The 14,550-nt window shown below is 49.6% G+C and overlaps 6 protein-coding genes across 6 annotated transcripts; 2 read left to right on the top strand and 4 right to left on the bottom strand.

Annotated features, from left to right (window-relative positions):
- Positions 1 to 123: 123 nt before the first annotated feature.
- On the bottom strand, positions 124 to 1,158 carry AtWU_11119 (chitin synthase B; the record flags this gene model as incomplete). The annotated part of the gene is made up of 1 exon (XM_035506221.1): positions 124 to 1,158. The coding sequence occupies one exon, from the start codon at positions 1,156 to 1,158 to the stop codon at positions 124 to 126; it is 1,035 nt and encodes a 344-aa protein (XP_035362114.1).
- Positions 1,159 to 2,873: 1,715 nt separating this feature from the next.
- Positions 2,874 to 4,154, bottom strand: AtWU_11118 (Zn(II)2Cys6 transcription factor domain-containing protein; the record flags this gene model as incomplete). Its single annotated transcript, XM_035506220.1, has 2 exons — positions 2,874 to 3,550; positions 3,596 to 4,154. The coding sequence occupies 2 exons, from the start codon at positions 4,152 to 4,154 to the stop codon at positions 2,874 to 2,876; spliced, it is 1,236 nt and encodes a 411-aa protein (XP_035362113.1).
- Positions 4,155 to 4,542: 388 nt separating this feature from the next.
- AtWU_11117 (NAD dependent epimerase/dehydratase) lies at positions 4,543 to 5,451 on the top strand (the record flags this gene model as incomplete). Its single annotated transcript, XM_035506219.1, has 1 exon — positions 4,543 to 5,451. One exon carries the CDS (start codon positions 4,543 to 4,545, stop codon positions 5,449 to 5,451), a length of 909 nt encoding a protein of 302 aa, XP_035362112.1.
- A 272-nt stretch (positions 5,452 to 5,723) lies between these two features.
- On the bottom strand, positions 5,724 to 7,676 carry AtWU_11116 (putative acyl-CoA dehydrogenase; the record flags this gene model as incomplete). Its single annotated transcript, XM_035506218.1, has 1 exon — positions 5,724 to 7,676. One exon carries the CDS (start codon positions 7,674 to 7,676, stop codon positions 5,724 to 5,726), a length of 1,953 nt encoding a protein of 650 aa, XP_035362111.1.
- A 1,085-nt stretch (positions 7,677 to 8,761) lies between these two features.
- Positions 8,762 to 9,694, top strand: AtWU_11115 (metallophosphatase domain-containing protein; the record flags this gene model as incomplete). The annotated part of the gene is made up of 1 exon (XM_035506217.1): positions 8,762 to 9,694. One exon carries the CDS (start codon positions 8,762 to 8,764, stop codon positions 9,692 to 9,694), a length of 933 nt encoding a protein of 310 aa, XP_035362110.1.
- A 322-nt stretch (positions 9,695 to 10,016) lies between these two features.
- Positions 10,017 to 12,150, bottom strand: AtWU_11114 (lipase; the record flags this gene model as incomplete). Its single annotated transcript, XM_035506216.1, has 6 exons — positions 10,017 to 11,070; positions 11,122 to 11,215; positions 11,276 to 11,320; positions 11,372 to 11,455; positions 11,504 to 11,620; positions 11,679 to 12,150. 6 exons carry the CDS (start codon positions 12,148 to 12,150, stop codon positions 10,017 to 10,019), a joined length of 1,866 nt encoding a protein of 621 aa, XP_035362109.1.
- Positions 12,151 to 14,550: the final 2,400 nt, after the last annotated feature.

Genomic DNA, 14,550 nt, shown 5'->3' with positions numbered 1-14,550 from the left:
TCTTTTAGTGCCACCTCCCCTCCCATCCTTGCAAGAAATAATAACTAAAAGAAAAACTCAGAAGATCAAGAAAGGTCCGAGATGGGGGTATGAGGTCCCCTGATATCGAGCCGATTCAAGATGTCATCGAAGTACCATAGGAAAAGATTCAATAAATGGCGCAAATGCCTCCTCTGTGAGTTGCCGTCTCCAGTCGCCGGGTCTTTCATTCTCTGCGGAGATCACCGCTCGACGACTAGGGGAAACTTGAAAACCTGGACTGGCCCAGCATCGAGGAGCTGGTACCATAACCTTGGATGCTTGATGACAAGGCTCTTCCTTTCGCTCCTGGTTCCTAGATGATTGCGATGATGGTCGGGGGTCGCCATCCTCTCGCTGTCGATGCCGGGGATAAGGAGCAGAAGCAACAGAACGCCAAAGCCGCTCGCGGGATAGCCGCAATGCTGCTAGTCCTTGTGCAATGTACTCCTCGTTATGCTGGCGCCTCAGATTGGGGTTGTATTGGAACCCGAAGATTGGGTATTGATTGTCCTCCGGATGCGACGCGCTGTCGATGTAGACGTACGCGTAGTCGGTTTTATTTCTATGCAAGCGATCCTCGCGCCGGATGTGCGCGTGGGTTCGATGCGGCCACCGGCGGGGGAGGGTGTGGATCAGGTTGCGGACGTAGAGCGGGAAAGTATTGGGAGCAAAGCGGAAGAAGAGCTGGCCACTGTGGTAGGAGTCAGGGGATGCCCACTCCACACCAATGGACGTGTCTTGTTGAACCCGATGCCTGAGTTTGTCGCGCGCATCGCGGAAACAGATGTGTTTTGGTGTCTGATGGGATGGCAATGACGATTGCAGGAGGGATGGCAGTTGTTTGTTCCTGTCTGTGATCTCATCCATGAAATCAGGCAATGAGCCGGCCGCGTATGTGAAGAAGACGACGGGGTCTCTGGTGGCTGGCCATGCAGGATCAAATTCGGAGATGGAGAGCCTCACCCCCCGGAGACGCTTCAGGCGACAGAGCTCGAGAAGGCCTCCATCCCAAAAAGTGTCTCGTACAGCCTGCACAGGAAAATGAAGATAAATCTGGATAGAGATGGCAGCGAGATTGGGGAAACCGAGACTGATCAACGAGAAAGTCTCATTCCATTCAGCGAGGTGTGTATCCATGCCTTGCCGAGGTGGAACACGTATCTTAAGATATTGTATTGATTGAACTTGCCAGCGTCGTAAACAAAAAGAAAAATTGGAGAAAGTCCCAACTTGCTGGGTGAAGAAAATAGTGCGCATATAGGGTAAATGTCGGGCTTCATAGTAGATCTGACGGCAGGTGCGAAGGAAAGAAAGATTCATAGAATTATTCGCAAGGTCCTGCGGCCGAGGATAGTCTTGAGACCCAATTTGAGGCGCGATACCAGTGTACTGATCAGATTGAAGAATCTTTTGCTGTGTTGTCACACATTCTGGGTGATTGCAGGTTGCGGGTATGACTGATGAATGATGCCGCATGGGGTTTTGCTGTATCTTCAAGGAGCACTTCGAGATTTTACACTGAACTGTAATCGGCTTTCGTTCAATAGCGCAGACATGGTTTTCGAATACTGCTTGGTAAATTAAGAGTCGGATCTCTGCAGGTAACAGTAACAGATAATGTTTTTGTCCAGGTGATGATTTGATACACATTGCAATGAGGATGAGAAATTGAGAAACTGCCGGATTTTCGATAGGAAGAGAGAGCGAAACAAGGCCAACGACAAATATTTGTTCTGGGTTTATCTGTCAGCCTTGTGCCAATGCTGTCTTATCGGTGAGCTAATTTAGTACCATGTATAAAGCACATGATAAGTGTCTAACCATCACCGGGAAAGTCGAGCCGAAATTAATCAAAGATTACTGGCGAATTATCTACTCGACATAAGGGAGACCGGCAGGGATCATATAACGACATCGCGTGGACATCCGGTCTAGACCTTCATAATGCAACCAACGGACTCCTTACTGTGAGGGTATATACTAAAGGGGGCTTATGTAGATACAACTAGACGCAGCCAGCGTAAATTTAGGCGGAGATCTGAAAATGCCCCATAGATAAGAAGGTTGCATTGTGGTCACACAAACAAGCAACATCAATTTATTGATAAGAGAAAATAACTAGCTAGGAGGCTAGATCAAGCTAACATGGAGGGGCACCGGTGGCGTGTACTAATGGCTCACGTCTTATTACTAGGCCCTGTCTGCTCTCCTCAATGAGGAAGGCCGGATCACGCTCTGCCGACAGATTGGTGGTGAAGAAGCCAGTTATGATGTAATAGCTCGAAGTTTGCCCTGTTGAATTGCCGATTTCGTTATTTTGTTGAAGAAGGTGCGATGAAGACTGGCCGGATTGTCAAGCGCTATAACTCGTTCAAGGCATCGATGTCTTGTCAATTAGTCAGGTTGTTCTATATGCTCACATCCATTCTTGCATGCATAGCTCTCCAGTATCACAAAGCCTCTTCTTCCACTGCCTTTGATACACGTCGCCTCTTTGATAAAATGAGCGGGTGAACTGATAGAAAGGCCACAGGCAAAGAAAAGTCGAACAGAACCAGTTAATGAGGATGTCATCGCCCTCTGGTGAAGAGGCTAAATGAGCAAGAGTCAGGAAAACAGAGTGCCATTCCAAAGTATAGCCAACACCTCTTTCATTGAGCAGGTTGTATACTCGGAAGACGAGGCACAGAGAGGAAGACGGAGTGTAATATATGGACCGGTCGCTGGGCGGTATGATACCGCATGGGGGACAGAGTCTTTGTGCTCTGTGAAGATCGAGGTCGTCGTCCACACACCATTGGTGAAGATAAATATCACAGCAACATGTGCAGTGAAAGCTTCAAGATTGGGTCTTATAAAATAGCTCCTCTGGAATAAAACCAAGCCTTAGCCTGATCAATTCCTAAAAGCGTACTGAGGAGCATCCGTCCAAAAACGTCCACATCAGACGGTCGCGCGCAATCAAGCACATGGCCAAAATCTGCATTGCAGACCACAAAATGCTGATGCTCGTTCCATGCAACGGCAAAGTCGAATGAAGTCTGCGCATTCCACAGGGGTGCGGATAGGTACCATGAGTGGTTGAGACCCAGACGGCCGTCGCAGGTGAGGTTGTTCTCGCCCGTCACTAAACGGTATATTTGCACCAGATAAAACGTGAAAAGGGCGGTGCGACGCGCAGATTCCTGGTATACCCACTCATCCCAGGACTGCATTACGACATCCATGGGCGCGGTAAGAGCAGTATCAGGTTCTGCGGCTGGGAAGTATATATAGTTCAGAAGGTTGAAGGCCGATGTTTCCAGCATGGGAATAAAAGGCTCAGCGGACAGTCGGGCATTGATGTCCCCGTCGAACAGGCGCATTATCTGATATAGTATCAGTGATTGGGTGTGTGCAAGTGCTTCGAGAGGCGTGCTCGGTGGCGGTGATGCACACAAGTCGTCAATGCGGGTTTTGAAGGAAGAGAGGATGACAGGAGCATTGATATCATTTCGAGCCATGTAGAGGGCGCAGCAGGCGAGGGCATCTGCAATGTTTAGCACAAAGTTGAGATGGAATGCAATAAACGTACCTTGCATTGACCTGGGCATGCCGTCCTTGTACAATTGGCGATGACACCAGGGCGTCTGGCTTTCGAGGACCATCATTTTGGGTGCTTGTTTCAGCACATCCATGCCGAACTGTAGGCGTTGCGCGACTATTGTCGATATGGGCAGCGCAGACCTTGTTTTGATCACAGTGGTACTTGGATTTTCATGTGGTAGCGACATCATAGGAGGTTGTAGAGGCGGGATTTGGGCCAGTAGATTGGCAGCTTCGGTTCCGGGGCTCGGAAGCTCGAGGGCACAAGACAACTGCTCTACATCTGGGAAGTGCGTGTTGATATCGGTCACACACTGGGTTTCGGCAAAGGCTGGAAACAGAGGATCTTCCAAGAGGTTTACTGCAAGCGATGCTGCCTCCATGTCCATGCTTTGTGGTTGTCTACCAGGATAGACACAGATCTGATTGCGGCGGGCACATCGGAAGCAAGCTGGCCAGGCAAGATCACAGCGTCGCTTGGCTATCTTGCAGGCCTCGCAGGATTTCCGCCGCGGTGGGGCGTTGGTACGCTCTGCTGCTGAGTTCATGGGTCCCAATTGATCAAAGAATTGCGAGGCTGCAAATAATTGGAGACCTGTGTGGACAGTGAAAACCCCAACGTAAGATGGCTGCGGAGGAAACAATCAGTGGGGCGGCGGAGTTCCGCCCGCTACTTTAGCTCAACCAATCATACTTGGCCCAGGAAGTGGAACGCCGCGGTGAACTTCGTATACTACTAGTACTAAGTAACACTAAGTACTTACTCTCCCTCCACAATATCCCAATGCTCGCCTATATAAATAGCCATAATGTCCTCTACATTTTAACGTACTCATCAACATTATCTTTATCTTACAGTTTATCAATATACCGTCTTTGCTGCCTACCTCTCCAGTCACTCTCAAACCAAACTCATCACCCAAACCACCACTCAACATGTCCGTCTTCGTCTGTGGCGCAACCGGCACCCAAGGCGGTGCCATAGCAAAGTACCTCCATGAAAATGGCATCAAAGTACACACCGTCACCCGCACCCCGCTCTCCACAAAGTCACAGCACCTGCGCGCCCTGGGTGCTGATGTGATGGCGGGTGACTACGACAACGAAGCCTCCCTCCGAGCCAGTCTCGCCAATTGCACTGGTCTCTTCCTGAACATGGTTCCCGACTTCCAGAACCCCGACATCGAAGTTATTCGCGGCCGGCGACTCCTCACTCTCGCCAAAGAAGCTGGTGTCAAGCATGTTGTCTACAGCAGCGCCTTCGCCGTCAACGAACCCCACAAGATCCGTACCTTCACACCCACTGGCTTCGTTGGGAAGATGCTGCTCCCTAAACAGGCGCTGGAAAACGAAATTCGAACAATGGGTTTTGAGAGATGGACTATTATGCGTCCTGGAAGTTTTATGACAAACTTCCTAGCGCCGATGGTGTATATGTATTCTGGATTAGTGGATAAGAGATGTTGGGTTACTGCGTGGACGACGGAGACGAAGATCCCACTGGTGGATCCGATGGATATTGGGAAAGTTGGAGCAATGGCGCTGACTGATAAGAAGTTTCATGGCAAGGAGATTGAGATTGCGGGGGAGTTGTTGACCGTTGAGGAGATAGTGAAGGAGCTCGTGAAGGCCACAGGGCGGGATCTCAAGGCTACTTACTTAACTGAGGAGGAGATTGAAGCCCAGGCTGCTGTTAACCCGCTCATTGAAGCGCAGTTGGCGATGCGAGACATGGCACAGTTTGCGGATTTGGAGGCGACAAAGGAGTGGGATCTCGACCTAGGGACATTCGAGCGGTTTCTGAAGAGGGAGAACGAGAAGGTCGTGAAGACATTTTCTATTTAGATATTGCTTTGGCTTTATGTACCTAATATGTATTTTCCGACTTGGTTGCAACGTGATAATATCAGTCTTATAATCTTTAAACTTTCCATTAATTGTAAAGGCTCTGCTGATTGAGGTGTAAGTCTGTAGCCAATCTCCATAATTATCACATGATGAGTGTGAAAGATATGTTCACGAGTTTCTCGTCTTTCAACAATGTAGTATTATGAGCTGAAGTCCACAGTAATGCGCCATTCCCAAACAATCAGACACATATTCCAATTCTGACCCTTTCAAAGCTTCCCATGTACGGCACGGGACACATTATCTCCCAAAAATATCATTTTGTCCTTCCGTGACTCAACATCCCACTGAGATGGTGGCTTTATACCAGAGTCCGCAAATGACTGAACATATCTTGATGCCACGATCACAGCCACCTCATTTTCATCAGTGCAAGCATCATACATCAGTAAACAAGAGCAGACGATGGCCTGCAAATGACCAATTATCTCCCTTCCACGCCATAGCAGCTCCGCCTTGTCAGCCCTATTTGCAATTTGGACGAGACTCTCTAGTCTTTTCGTGACGAATGCACACTCATCCGGGAACATTCGTTGACAATGTTGCAGTATGTTGTGCACCCACTGCCCGAAGACGTTCTCGATGACTTTACCCTCACCGAGCCGTCGGTCCATAATGACTCTCGCCACATCCTCAGCCATCACACTAACCGTACCCTCCCAAATCGGATTGACCAGCGTGTCTCGGAAGATTCTGGCTACGTTGAGAATCCCACCATCCTCATTGTTTTCGCAGTAGCCAACCCCTCCTAGTCCTTCCATGCATTCTCGGAGTCCCTGGACAGAACCCACGCTGGCCAGGGCCTTTAGAGCCGGCGTGATGAGCCGAAGCAAAGTTGCAGCTTGCTTCTTATCACGCGGGACTACGGCAGCAGCTTTGGTATTACGAACCATTAGGTCCCAATCCTGCTCAACGGTTCCCTGCAGGGCAATGCCGAAGAAGGCCCAGTGCATGGCCGCCGCGTATTTCACTGTCTCAGCCGCCATCCAGCGCACGTGCTGCGGGACGTCCTCAAGAAGTGAGCCTTGGACCTTGCGAACCCGCGTATATGCCCGGCAAATGGCCAGTCCGCGGCCCCATCCTGCCGTCGAACCGGCCGCTGTATAGAGGCGGGTAATATTGAGGATGGTCGCAACCTCTTTTACACCTCTGCCTTCTTCCCCAATCAGCCAGCCCCGCACACCCTTGAGCTCCAACTCCGCTGTGGGCAGTTGCTTGGTGCCAACTTTGTTCTTCAGCCGTTGCATCCGAATGCCATTCAACTCAATCCCGCTCGAAGATGAGGCCGACCGGCCAGCACGCCGCCGCACTGGTGCATAGAACAAACTGAGTCCTTTGGTTGTCTGCGCCAGCATGACCGTCATTTCCGAGTCGGTCGCACTGCTGAACCACTTAAACCCATCAATACGCCATGGTCCAAGCGGCATGCCGTGCGCATCGTGATGGGAGGCTTCTTGAAGCAGTTCCTCGCGACTCAGTCGACGTGCGATCGTCTCGGTTCCTCGCACGTCGCTGCCACCTTTTCGTTCCGTCATCCACTGTCCACTTGTCCATGCGACTTTGGGATCTCGCGAGATGAGGCGGCGGTATGCCTCACGAAATACTTCGCTACGACCAGGCTGGTCCCCGTCCGGTTCGCCGAGATGAGCTGCAAGCAGCTTTGCTGCCCCGTCCGTCATAGACGCAGGACACCCTGTCATAGCAGCGCTACCAGACCAAACATGATTCAGGGCAAATTGATGCACGCGGCGGTTCCAGGTTGTGTTGTCCGTCTCATATGCGACGCTCACGAGGCCTTCTTCTTGACCGATTTCCTTGAGAGCCTTCCAACCAGTTGATGTCCATAGCGGATCAACTCGATTTTCCCCGCCAAATGTGGTGAGCGGACGGAGAGCAGGCGGGTTAGTCTCTGCATCAACACTGTGCTGAAGTACTCTACGCTCAAGGGCACGGCGAGAGAGGTTGTGGATGGAGTGGCCCACGTTGCCGCAGTTGTGGGGAAGGTATAGCTCCAGGATTCGGCCTAAAACTACATCGTCGGATGAAGAGTGGTTTCCTCGGGCGCTTGCAGTAGTAAAGCTATAGCACGGGGGGATAGTGGGAAGGGGTTGAAAGAACCCTTCTGTGGATGATGAGGGCTTGCTGGGAGTGCATGCTGCCATGTTGTTGTGTCTCGATATCTGATTATCAGGAGAGGCAAACAGCTGGGTGGAAGACAAGAGCTGATATGAGGGATGTCTCCTCGGTATGCATGTCAGCAGGTCCCCACATCACTCGGCTCCTGAATTGCAGAGACCGAGGTATCTACGGATACGCAGGTTGGTAGCAGCCATTGGGCGAAAACAGGGTTGATTATAATATCTTCACATCTGAGTTTATCACAAGTTGTGAATGCAGAGTGAAACAAGAGATCGCAACCAATCCATGATGAAGATAGCAATGAACCAGGAATGAGCCTAAAGCTACAAGGGATAAATGCTGCAGGGAATTGGAGGCAATCACTCTCTGTGCCAAAGAATTGAGAGACTGGAGGAACGGCGGACGGCGATCGGGTGGCACATGCATCACGTGGTATTTACCCCGCATAGTGTAGTCCACGTGATCTACCTAGAACCTTGCGAAAAGCTACAGGAGACTTTAGACTGATACTATGGAGGATTTCTCGAACGGTTTGGTGGTGAACCCCGGAGGTGTTGTACATAGTGCCGACTTTGTCGCAGCCTTAGGCAGCCAGACAGATGTGAGTACCTCAGGCATATGTGATGCCTTAGGCCACTAATATAGTATAGCTTTCCATGATTATTAGACAAGTATGCCCGTGCCGATCATACCTATCATTAGGAAGATTGATTATAGGTAGTCGCACTATCTGGCTAGTATTTTGCAATCTTCTCTTTCTAGTGTCTCGCCCTACATTCTTGCACCATCCCACTCAGCTTTGTACATGACCAGTATACTAATCCTCCCCTTACATTCCTTTAGATTCATGAAGGAACTTCTTGCTTTAGTGTTAGTTTCCCATTTATTAGCTACTCATGGGTTGACTGAGTCAGAGATTCGGAAGTTCACAGACGTAATGATGTTGTAGGGCTGAACCAGCCGTCTTGTATAGAGTCACGGCATAATTGTAGCGTCACGGTATTTCTTAGGAACTTCCCTAGATATTCCTATCCTATAAGTCTCATCTTGTCACTGCCTCACACCCATTATTTTCATTCTATCAACATCCTTATTTCCCACAACAACTATGTCCCCCACTTCCATCAAAACCCGCTTCCTCATTCTCTCCGACACCCACGGCGCAGAGCTACCCGAAGCATGCTTAGAGCACTCGGCAGACGTCGTGATACACTGCGGTGACCTCACAAAGTCATCCTACATAACCGAATTCCAAACAACCATCAAACAGCTCCAGCGTCTCAAAGCGCCACTCAAGCTTGTCATCGCTGGAAACCACGACTTCACCCTAGACACGCCAACCTTCGAACAAAAGATCCGCGAAGCAGGCCTCAGAAACGATCCTTCCGTCAAGAAGGTCTACGGAGATTACGAAGAAGTCAGAACCCTCTTCAAAAACGAACAAGACAACGGTATTATCTTCTTAGATGAAGGGACACACTCAATAACACTACCAAACGGAGCATTACTCAACATCTATGCCAGTCCATACACCCCTTCCCTCGGGGACTGGGGGTTTCAGTACCATCCTGAAAGGGGACATGACTTTCAGATTGAGGAGGATGGTGATATCGTGATTACGCACGGTCCTCCCAGGGGAATTATGGATTATACTGACAACGGGAGAGCTGGGTGTCCGGATTTATTCAAGGCTATTGCGAGATCTAGGCCCCGAATGCACTGCTTTGGACATATTCATGAGGGATGGGGTGCGATGATTGCACAATGGAGGGATAGAACTGTTGTTGGGAATGAACCTTCCCACTTTACGGCTATCGACTATGGACAGTCGAGTGTTGTTACTAAGCTGTCCAGACTTGATCCTGAGACATCACCGGCTGTTGTAGAAACGAGTCACTGTACGGATGATGCGATTCCATTGAAACCGGGCCATCAGACACTTTTCATAAATGCAGCGTTTGAGGCTAGCAATGCGGCAGGTGACGGCCTTGCAATGCACCCGGTCTGGCAAGTTGATCTGGAGCTTCCGTGTGCAAGATAGTCAGATCAGCAGCACATTGGTTGGAAAGACGGTATAAATCTTGAATTAGCGTGAGCATTTACAAGAGCTGATTTCCAGTGACTTTCCCCGGGGAAGTGCCCCCAAGACTATTACCTAAATGACCCCAATATATCCACTCATGTCATGTAAAAAGAGGGGTTTTCCTTTCACACCATAACAAAGCAAGAGGGAGGGAGGAGATGATGATAAAGCATAAGAACATCTGCGCACGCGCATCTAAGTATTATTGCTCCCATAACCTATACTTTCCACAATCCTCTCATGACAGGCATACATTAGCATTAAAATCCCGCAGGTAATACTATACTCCAGCCTCCGCTCGCATCTGCGCACTATTGATGAATTCGCACCGGTCAAACAGTCTTTCCCATGACACTGCCTTTTCTGCTTCTGTAGATCCTCCCGCATCCGCACCTTTGCTGACTCTGGTGGCCCCCGACCCCATAGGACCCCCGAAAACCTGAATCGACAGCTGATCAGGCGTATTTTTGGATATTCCCAGTTCACTGATCCCCGAGAATGCAGCAGGCCATGTGTCACTAGGACTCGCATCATGCGCAAACCCAATCACCTGTCTGCTCACCTCCCGTGCCAACTTCATTTGTTCTGGGGAGTTATCAGCCCCACCCTCCAGGTTAGCATTGTTCAAGACATAGGGAATATCACTAAGATGAGCAACGCGCCACATCGGTACGCCCATCATTTCGAATACTGGCGCGTATCTTGTCGCATTATGCTCGTAGAGCCATATTTTAGACGTGGTGGTCCATCCTTTCTGAGCGTACTGCCATGCAAAATCAAGCACTGGACAGGTGAACCAGATATCGCGATTCATTTGCGCGGCGCGGTAGTACTGGGGTGATATAGGGCCGTCGTACCTTTCGCGGACCATATGCGCGAAGTCTGTGACCGGATATAAAGCTAGAAGTCTTTCTTTTGTGGCAGGGGAGAGCTTCGACAACCATAGTCCGAAGCTAGCAAGCACTTCATCGTCAGTGGAGGTTGTTGGTGGTGCATACCAGGCTCCATCGTTGGTGACCCACGAAGCAATGATAGGAATATCTTCGACGAACTTGCCCGCACGTAGGAGCTCAGAAGGTCGGGCGGGGAGAACGTCGCCATCAATGGTCGAATAGAAGAAACCTTCTCCGAATGGGGGACGAGCTGCACGTGACAACGTAACGGAGAGATTTGTTAGAGTTTCGAAGGGGATACGTCGAAGACATTCAAGGGTTTCGGAGGATTCGGCGTCGTTGGTGCCAACGCAACCAACCTCACGCGCGATGTTTGCGGTGTTCTCGGATACCAAAGTTGAGTCACTGTTGAAGTTGAGACCCGGGGCTCCAGACATCATGCTTTATATGTTAGATAACTGGAAGAAGGCAGATTTATGTTAGTGAACTTACATGGCTCGTTGGAATGGGACACCTTTGGTGCCATTGAAAGATGTCAAGTGCAAGCCGATGTCACTGGCCCCGACGCTCTGCCCGATGGCAGTTACTATAGATGCGTTAGTTGTCCGTGCCTATTTTATGGCATGGCATTATTCAGTTGTTGTACCTCTGCTGGGGTCGCCCCCAAATGCTTCGATGTTGTCTCGAACCCCTGGTCATTGGGTCAGCAAGGATTCCGTAGTGTATAAACGAGTCCACATACATTCCAATGCAGCGCGCTGATCCCGCAGTCCGGCATTCGTCTGCTTCTTCTCAATCATGGCCCTACTGGTCGCAAATCCAAAGACTTGGGGCTGTCAACAACATCTACATGTGCGCACAGTGTATGTCTTACATCCTAATCGGTAGTTTATTCCGACATATATCAACGGCTTCCCCGCCGCCACGGCCCCCTGAAGCAGCCCTTCCGGGTTGTAAAGGATGTCAGAAGCAGAACCCAGAGCATGGCCACCTTCGCATTATGATCATCAGTCTCGACCTAAAAATCAGTAGAGTATGAATCTACTTACCTCCATGCAACCACACCACGACAGGAAGTCTATCCTGTTCTTTGACACCGGTCGGGCGAGCAACCCTCAAGCTTAGACAATTCTCGCTGATATTTGACACTCTACTCGTGAAAGGCAGGATATCACCTGTGCCCTGGGGGCACCACGCTCCAGGCTGGGATGCATCGATCACGGACCCTTTCGACGGGCGGACTGGAACAGGAGGAGCGAAGCGTCGGAGACCAGTTGGCTCCTCCGCATAGAAGATGTTTTGGAAATGTTCTACACCATTTGACAGACTGCCAATATATTCGATGCCATGATGAGTGTCATAGACTCTGGGTAGTGAGACGGGTGTTTTCGGAAAGACGAGTCCGCAGTAACCAGTGATATTTTCAACAAGAACATCAGTAAATGGTGAGAGGTATATGGCGAAAAGTGCTATGGCCACCGTGAGTGCGCCTATGACGAAGCCACTCTTAGGAGTGGCCATGGCTTGCTTGGTGAGAAATAGACACTGTGTCACCCAGACCACGATGGAAGTTGACGAAGTGGTTGGATAAGGTGTCTTGCCTCTTTGTTGAGGTGGTGCATAAGCGGGAGAGATGACGTGGGAGCTGGCGGAAGTAGTACCTTTAAGTCTGGCGCCTTGTGGCTGCGCCCAGCCTAACAGGGATGGTCATCCTGCTGGAGCGCTATATGATAGACACAACATCGTCCTAGGGAATTGGTAATAACACAATACTAGTAGCAGGCATTTGTATTTCCTGGTAGTGTCTAATACAGCGAGAAACGTTGTAGTTATTAAAGTAGTGTGACTATATACGATAGTGGATGGCGCGCATATCGGACAGTACAAATATATATCTTCAACTGAAAGACCAGGTCACGCTACGTTTCATCTTCAAGGCATCAGGCAGTATAGAATCGAAGAGTAGGTAGATGGAGGATCAAGGCAAAACCATATACGAGTAAGCACAAGAGAAGTTCAAGATCGAAAGATAGGGAAGATCTGGCGATCAATGTTTGGGGCTCTTTCGGGAATCTGATTGTTTGCGACAATTGGACTGGGAATTCGGCCCGATTGCCCTTTTACGGCGGTGAAGGCTTATTGTGGCAGAGACTGACCGCCCATTTGATACTCTGGAGCCGCTTGTTGTCAGCATTCACTGTACCCTCTCCGAATTAGATGTGAATGGGCAGACTTGATAGAGACATCCTCGGGCTTGAAGAATCCTAAGAATTTTTTGAGTATATAAGTGCAGGACCCTCCTGCTCTACTTTAACAGCTATATAGTATAGCATGGTTTTCCACTCACCCATCAATCGTCATTGCTTTGGTCCAGTCTAATTTGAGATACATTTAATGTCTTCCTCGAGTGCCAAGTAACAAACGCTTGCAGTGAGAGCGTGAAAGCACCAAAATAAACGCATAGCCCTTGGGTGAACGGCGCTTTAAATTCCTCGAGGATGCAGAATTGTCAATGGCGACTGTATTGGAAGCAAACATGCTCTATCCGATCGTTGCTGTTCAGTACAGCATCCTCCCCTTTTGCTTTACGTCGACATATCTAGTCTCAGACTTGATTAGAGCTGCGATTTCGCTAGTGCAGGTAAACACTCACGTACAAGGAAACTTATAGCTTACCGCTAACGACTTCTCCTCTTTTCAGGAGGATGATATGGATGATAGCAACACAACATCACGGGACCTGTGAAACGAGACCCCAGCCAAGGAACACGCTTGCAACGTCAACCTCCCACTAAATTCTCTTGTTCTACCCAACACGCTCCTGTGCCAAACAAAGTAACTCCCAGAGACTCTCCCGGCCACGCCCCCCCCAGCCATCTCTCAATGCAACAGTCATTTAGAAAGCTATATGCAGTCTGTCAGACAGCCCCTATCCCGCCGTCACCGGACACGCTAAGGCAGCTTGAATGGAAGATGACTTGCAGGAGAGAAGCTGGTAAGTGGTCGTGACAGTCTGTGCTGCACACCACGGAGAGACATTACCAATGATCATTCGGAGCCTGACGGTCGACCCCGTGATGTTGGACGGATTTCAAATGTCGCAAATGCAGGGGAGGTGCGTCCCACGTCTCTGCATCTATGGGCCCCAGCACTTTGGGCCCCCCATAGTGGACAGCATGACATTGCTTGGCCCTGCATATACCTAGCTTATTATCCGGACCTCAGCCGGGCGGCGCAGATATAGATTCCCCGGACCGGGTGTGGTTTACGACGGATTGTGATTATCTCCTAACCCGCTGGTATCTGAATTATCTCATCAGCCAGAATATTAACATTTGAATATTCTGGTATGAGTGTATTAGAAAGTCTTCTAGGCATGTGCAACTCATATGGCGTTTCAGTGGAACCGATACCGTCTGGGGCCATATGAGTGGCAGAAGGCATTTGTTGCAAAACCTTCGGATATAAGTCCCTTTCGACGATGTAAAGAGCTGTTGGACCACTAATATATCTGCATGTACAGGTTAATCAGAGGTTATTTTTGTGCCCAAACGCCGTGTAACACTGGGTAACAATACACTCCTTTCAGTCACCCACATATGCCCGCCCCCTACAGTAGGGTTGTAAATATCCCTCACAATGCTTCCAGTCGCTGGGGTAGGATCTACCTGATGTAGAAGCTGAACAACCCTAGATGCTATCGCGTGAAGATGCCAAGTAATGATGGGTTACATTGGCTGACGAATAGTCTGTTCACCATCCCCCGCCTGTACAAGGCACTTTGAGTGACCTTTGTTTATATGGACGCTTCTTGCAGTGTAGAGCCGCTGTCTAGAACCCGGAAATAGGTCTTCCTACTATGTGTTGTGTCATAAGAATGAGTACATTGAATCTAACGCCCAAGTAAAACAGCCTCTAGAG

The sequence above is a fragment of the Aspergillus tubingensis genome (assembly GCF_013340325.1).
Source record: "Aspergillus tubingensis WU-2223L DNA, scaffold_15, whole genome shotgun sequence".
Classification (NCBI taxonomy): domain Eukaryota; kingdom Fungi; phylum Ascomycota; class Eurotiomycetes; order Eurotiales; family Aspergillaceae; genus Aspergillus; species Aspergillus tubingensis.
The sequence above is the reverse complement of the archived record's forward strand: the minus strand, read 5'-3'. Positions and strand labels throughout refer to the sequence as shown.